Below are 7183 nucleotides of genomic sequence, written 5' to 3' on the forward strand. Positions count from 1 at the left end.
CATATCAAGTTTCGTGGTGGGGACTCCACATGTGATCCTTTTTCTGTTTCAATAGAAATTGAAGCCGTTCATTTTCACATCTAAGTTGCGAGAAGGCTACTCGTACGACCTGGACATGTAGAACACAATGAAAATTAAAAATAATAGGATCGACCACTCACGACTAGCTAGCGCGGACGCGCGAACTTTCGAGTAATAGATAGATAGATAGAGAGAGAGACAGACAGACATATAGCTCGCTCCGGCCAGTCATGGTATTAGCTGTCAGTAGCCAAAGAATCGACAGGCCAGCAACAGGCATGCAGGCAGACAGGCTGACAGACAGATGCTTCAGAGAGCACTTTCACTTCTGACAGCTAAATAGCATGATAGTGCCAAGTGGCGTCATGGCTTACCTAAGATATAACAAAATTGTTATTCACCTGAATTTTTGAATTCACAACGTAAAGGGAGAGCACTCTTCTGATTCAGTTGATTTAGTGCCCTTGAAGAACAATTGCTTTCTATCCAAGGTAAAAAGCCTAACATTTTATGAGAGAGGGTTAGTCAATAGCATCAACTCTAGTATTTGGTTGGTACTTTATTTTATCAATTCCAAAAGGATGAGAGGCTAACTGAACTTGACAGGAATTGAACTCAGAATGAATGGAACAAATACCACAAGACATTTTGTGGGATACGAACAATTCTGCCCTTAAATAATTATAAAAATTACTTCTCAGACTAAAAGCCTCGGAGGTGGGTGTAAACTATAAAATTACTTCTGGCACTTCCCTGATATTTTGTTTTATTGACCCTGAGAGGATAAAAACGAAGTCGACTTTGATAGGAATGGAACTCAGAACATAATGACAATATTCTTTTCTACTCTAGGCACAAGGCCCGAAATTTTCAGGGAGGGGGCCAGTCGATAAGATCGACCTCAGTATGCAACTGGTACTTAATTTATTGACTCTGAGAGGATGAAAGGTAAAGCCGACCTTGGCGGAATTTGAACTCAGAACGTAAAGACATGAAATACCGATAAGCATTTCGCCCGGTGCAAACAAGGACAAACAAGGATGGGGCAAACAAGGACAGACAAAGGGATTAAGTCGATTATATTGACCCCAGTGCGTGACTGGTACTTAATTTATCGACTCTGAAAGGATGAAAGGCAAAGTCGACCTCGGCGGAATTTGAACTCAGAACGTAGCGGCAGACGAAATACCGCTAAGCATTTCGCCCGGCGTGCTAACGTTTCTGCCAGTTCGCCACCTTGACAATATTGTTTCAAATTTTGGAATAAGGGCCGCAATTTTAGAGGAAGACCATAGTTGATTACATCAACCCCAGGACTCAACTGGTATTTATTTTATAAACTTTAAAATGACGAAAGGCAAAGTCAACTTCAGTGGGATTAGAACTTAGATGAAATGCTACTAAACATTTTATCTGGAGATTTGGTTATTATTTCTAGCTTCCTCTGCCACTGTTTGTTTGAGGGTACAGATGGAACTGATTCTTTAAAGGTGTCTTGCCACCAGTTGGCAGGAGCTCAACTCAGTGAGTAGTGTTGTCTCAAGAGGCTACCCTATTTCCTAATATTCTCACCTGCAGTCATTGACTTCCAGATGAGATAGGTATGTGGATCAAAGTAAATAGTTAACAGCAATCAATAAGCTGTTATTTCAGCCTCCCTTCTTCTTACTTCTCCGGTATTGGAAGTCCAGCAAAGGTCACAGGTACTACCCATTGTCCTTTGACTAAATTATAAAATTAAATAAAAGCCTTTTAATAAGTGAGGCTGGAAGGTAAAAAAGAGCAGAATCAATAAACTTTTAACAATTCAACATTTTGACTGGAAACTTTTAATACTCTACTAACCCTTTCAAGATAGACTGGCTACTTTTGAGGATGGTGCCATTAAAATTACTGTATATGATGGCAAATAAGACTTTTTTTTTCCCAAGAAAATGTTTAAAAAAAAAAATTACCATGGGTCCTATATACGATGTTGAGACTACCATAAGCTTTAATGCATAAAACTTTTAGCGGAGGTAAAAAAAAACAAAAAAACGCACACCACCTGTTTTCGGCGTAACAAAAACCCTAAACACCAGGTGTGTGCTTTCTTTATTTACCTTCGCCAATTTTTTTACTCTCCTGAATATGCGCTGCTGAAATTGGGAAACTCTTATACGCCCGAGTGTCTTTTATGCCATCAAATACGGTACATACAGAAGTATACAAACATTAAACTCAACACTAAACAACTGGTAAAATCAGTGCTTCATTCAAGAAAAAACGGTGTGTACAATAAACTACAATAATTTTTGACTTAACGTTTTGTCTTCGCTAATTTCTCTTTGCGTTTTTTCACATGCTTTGGGACTTTTTGACTTCTTGACTTTTGTTTCGCTTCTTTCACTAATTTTTTACGGTTCTTGCGACTATTGGGCGATTCGTTCCTGGATCTATGGTGAATATTTTCTTCAACGTTCTTACCACTGTCTTCGTTTTCATCATCACTATCCTGTCCGCTATCATCTGTTTGGTCAGAGTTTTCTGCAGACTCCTCTGCAGAACAAGTTTCATCATTTTGTTTTTCAAGTAATAATGGTTCTTTTTGTGGTCCGCTTAAATCTGGTTTTTGACCAACAACTGTCTGATAGTACACCTGATCTGTGTCTCCTTTCTTAGCATTTAAAATATCACGTTCAAAATTAACAACTTCATCGAGATTTCTTGGGATAAAAATCTTCTTAAACACCTCCTCGTCTACTTTGTCTTGTTGCGTAATTTCTTCCAAAGTTCTCCCAGCAGTAATGGCCATAGCCTTATCTAGATAATCGTCCACGTTCGTGTCGGTTATAGAAGAATCAGTGACAAAATCGAATAGTTCCTTTACAGTTAAACCACAAACAGAATGTTTACGGAAAAAGTCCGTCACATTTGTACAGTCTTTACGTAAGAAAAACAATGCGTTAGGGTGGTCGTGTTCAACCGATTGAGAAACATCGATCAAATAGATTTTCCCTTCGTGAAACAACATGTTGAATTCACTTAGATCAGCGTGAACTAACCGACATTCATGATACAAGGTTCTCATCATTAAAATACAATCGAGATACAACACACGAGCTTTTGATTCTGTTAAGACAGCTTCGTGGAGCAAAGGTGCTGGCCAGCCGTCTTTCCCGATAAACTCCATTAGGAAAACATGACTTCGTAAAAGAATAGGTTTCGGACACAAAATACCAGACTGATGTATTCTTTGAAGATTTCGCATTTCTTTCTCAGCCCACGTTTTGACCATCTTTCTGGGATTCCGCTTGCAGTATCCATGTCGAAATCTAAATTCACCCGAGACGTATTTGTCTCGATCTTTAAAGACCAAAATCGAAGTTTTGTAAATTTTTACAGCGATATCAAAATCATCTTTTCCTGTGGCATGGTAAACATTGGCTTCCTTGCCAGTGCTAATACAACCGTTTATATTATATATGACACCACGACCTAGTAATTTAAAAATTATCATTCGAGTCCGTGGATCAAGAGCCTGTTCTGAAGTGGCTCGCTCAGACTTGTCTTTTCCTCGAAGACGTTCCGCTTCGGCTTTCCTTTCCGATTTACTAAAAAAACAATTTGATGGTCCTTCGTATTTCGTGGTTTTCATCTTCAAATCGAGAACATTTTTAAGAACTTTATCAAGAGGCTGATAAGACTCCTTCGTATTTTTACTTTGTGACGCTGATTGATGTGAATTCGTTGGTCCGCCTGACATGGCAGTGTTATATCTCTTCGTGAAATTTCCAGACATGTTGGTCCATTCAAAACTCAGGTCATCATCGTAATCATCCGAAGAATCTTCAATTTCTTCACTTGAAGAACTGCTGTAAACTTCCTTTTCGATTTTTTCTTGTGGAATAGGCTCTGATGTATCTTCTACGGCATCGTCGAACTGTCCATCCATGTTGTCGGATAACAGAAATAAAAATTAAAAGTTTACAGCAACTTGACAAAACAGGCAAGTTCTGGTCAGATATAAATGGACTTATGGGTAATTTTATTTATAAAACAAAATAGCTTCTTATGAAACTATTTTGATAATGTTTAGAGCGAAAAAGTTTCATACATAAAATATAACTTTCTTTTTCATTCATAATTATCATACGTGAAACTTTATTAATAGACACAAACCACGAGGGAATAGTTACGAAGTAACTGGAACCGGTGTCAATGCAAATTATGTACCTGTGGTAGAAAGAATTGTTGTTGTTGGCACTCCGTCGCTTACGACGTCGAGGGTTTCAGTTGATCCGATCAACAGAACACCCTGCTCGTGAAATTAACGTGCAAGTGGCTGAGCACTCCACAGACACGTGTACCCTTAGTGTGGTTCTCGGGGATATTCAACGAGACACAGTGTGACAAGGCTGACCCTTTGAATTACAGGCACAACAGAAACAGGAAGTAAGAGTGAGAGAAAGTTGTGGTGGAAGAGTACAGCAGGGTTCGCCACCATCCCCTGCCGGAGACTCGTGGAGCTTTAGGTGTTTTCGCTCAATAAACACTCACAACGCCCGGTCTTGGAATCGAAACCGCGAGTCCGCTGCCCTAACCACTGGGCCGTTGCGCCTCCACCGGTAGAAAGAATTACACTGATGACTAAGGCTTGTTGGACCGACATCAAAGAAAAACAGATGACAAAGAATAGGAATACCATTTTCATAATTTATTTGGTTAACAGTTGCATTTGCGTGTTGGATACAGAAAGCTTGATTTGAAAAACGGACAAATATGCTGCTACATGAAGTTACCAACTTCTTCGAGTCGGCGAAGTAAAAGCGGAGGAAAGAGAATGCTTATGTGACGAGATAGTATAAGGCATCTTATGTGTCTGTGTGTGCGTTCGTCATTTGGTCGGGTTGTGTTGTTTTTCTGATTGTGGTATGCAACTGCTAATGTATTGTGTCGACGGTCACTGCTTGCCCATCTCTGGCTATGTGTCTCACTGCTTGCTGATAACTGGTGTGTGTGTGTACAGAATTCGGTATTTATAATGGCCATCCTAGCTAGAAGGATGGGTACTTTTTGGTTATTTCACCCCCATTAAAAAATTGGGTTATCTCTCCACGTTTTATGAGAAATATCGGTTACTTTTGGTTATTTCCCCTCAACTAAAAATATTGTTTAACCCTCAATAAAAAAAAAAAGAAAAAGAAAAAATTAATAAACATGGAAAGTAAAAAGATGAAATGTCTTATTGAATCTGATAATATTTTGGCACTGTCATGGTATTAGCTGTCAGAAGTGAAAGTAGAAAAATCTGAAGGAACGTTACTGCTGGTTTGAGTTGATTCTTTGGCTACTGACAGCTAATACCATGACTGGCCGGAGCGAGCTATATGTCTGTCTGTCTGTCTGTCTGTCTCTCTCTCTCTATCTATCTATCTATCACTCGAAAGTTATTGGAACAAATTTGACACCTATATCCATGCGTTTGAAAACACACAGAGTATAAGGGTACTACTAAAGCAGAGTGGTCCCGAACGCGCAGTCGCGTGTCCGCGCTAGCTAGTCGTGAATGGTCGATCCTATTATTTTTAAACTTCAAACTTCATTTGTTTTCTATTTTGATAAATTCTCTCTGTTGAAAATTATATTTTTATATTTTAAATAATTTGCAATTTCAGAAAATATATTTTTATATTAAATTTGCGTTTTCTAATTTGATAAATTCTACGGACACAAACAGAGGTGAACGAGTGATAGATAGATAGATATATATATATAGAGAGAGAGATAGTGAGATAGACAGAAAGACAGATAGATAGTTCCGGCTAGTCAGTAGCCAAAGAATCAACTCAAACCAGCAGTAACGTTCCTTATCAGTTCTACTTTCAATTCTGACAGCTAATACCATGACAGTGCCAATATTTTTATAACAAATCATACAAAACTGGAAAGATTAATAAACGTGAGAGCTGAAAAAAAAATAATAATAATTAGTAGTGGCTGTGTGGTAAATAGCTTGCTTGGTTCCCGGTTCAGTCCCACTTCGTGGCACCTTGGGCAAGTGTCTTTTACTATAGCCTACATTCCTAAGCTTCTGACCCATATTGGCACTGGATATCTTGCCCTGGCTTGCGTCTGAATCATGTCAGTAGCATGGAGAGGGTCTGTGAGGTGCTGTGCAAGCATTGCTACACCTAAAATTTTAGGTTGTGTAATCGCTGACGAGGTGACTATCTGATGCCTGGTCGTGTGGGAAGGTGTTGTGACAAGCATGAAAGCAGGGGACGCAACAATCTCATGCACAGGCATTGCTAGCATTTTGCTTGGGCGATGGTCAGTTGATGGTCTTCCTTGGTCACAAGTGGCTAGCCATCATCATCATGTATGTATCTTTATGTATGTATGTGAGTATGTATTTATATATATATATATATATATAAATACATACTCACATACCTACTTTTTAAGTTTGATAGTCATTCTATCAGTCTCAGAAAAGGGAGTGTAAGCATAATGACACACACACATATATATATATATATATATGTAGCAGGGGGTCAATTTGTTTTATTAAAAACTTTTAAGGCGGTGCTTCAGCATGGCCACAGTCCAATGACAGAAACACGTATAAAAGATAAAAGATATTCTGATCCCTCACAGACAGAAGTGATAAGGTTGAATGTAGGCATTAAATTAAAGTTACGTGTTTTCCAACTCGTAACGTAACATTTATCTCCCTTTAATCATGTTTTTCATTCTTAACTCGCTTTCTGAGTGATTTCTCTTATTCCATATTAACGTCAAGCCAATACCAGATAGATTTCTTTTATTAAGCCACGCAGGGCCGAACACAGAGGGGACAATACAATGTAGAATTTTTTTTTTCAAAGCTGATCAATAGGGATCGAAAACGTTTTGGGACGTTTACACAAGGAGAAAACAAAGAATCGTTTTAACAAAACGGGGAGAAAATAAAACACTGACTATGGAATTTGGACATTAAATGATGATGATGATGATGATGATGTAAATCATAATCATCATCATCATCATTTAATGTCCATTTTCCATGCTGGCATTGGTTGACAACCGATGCTGGTGTGTTTATGTCCCCGTAACTTAGCGGTTTGGCAAAAAAGACCGATAGAATAAGTACTAGGCTTACAAAGAATAAGTCCTGGGG

At 38.6% G+C, this 7183-nt stretch overlaps 1 protein-coding gene across 1 annotated transcript in view; it reads right to left on the bottom strand.

Annotated features, from left to right (window-relative positions):
• LOC106874736 (serine/threonine-protein kinase RIO1) overlaps window positions 1–5145 on the bottom strand; it is a 7099-nt gene extending 1954 nt beyond the window's left edge. Inside the window, exon 1 of the mRNA XM_014922572.2 lies at window positions 2326–5145. Within this exon, the coding sequence (XP_014778058.2) occupies window positions 2326–3955 (1630 nt within the window). The 5' untranslated portion in view covers window positions 3956–5145. The remainder of the gene's footprint in view (window positions 1–2325) is intronic.
• Between the last annotated feature and the right edge of the window lie 2038 nt (window positions 5146–7183).

Source organism: Octopus bimaculoides, chromosome 9 (genome assembly GCF_001194135.2).
Source record: "Octopus bimaculoides isolate UCB-OBI-ISO-001 chromosome 9, ASM119413v2, whole genome shotgun sequence".
Classification (NCBI taxonomy): domain Eukaryota; kingdom Metazoa; phylum Mollusca; class Cephalopoda; order Octopoda; family Octopodidae; genus Octopus; species Octopus bimaculoides.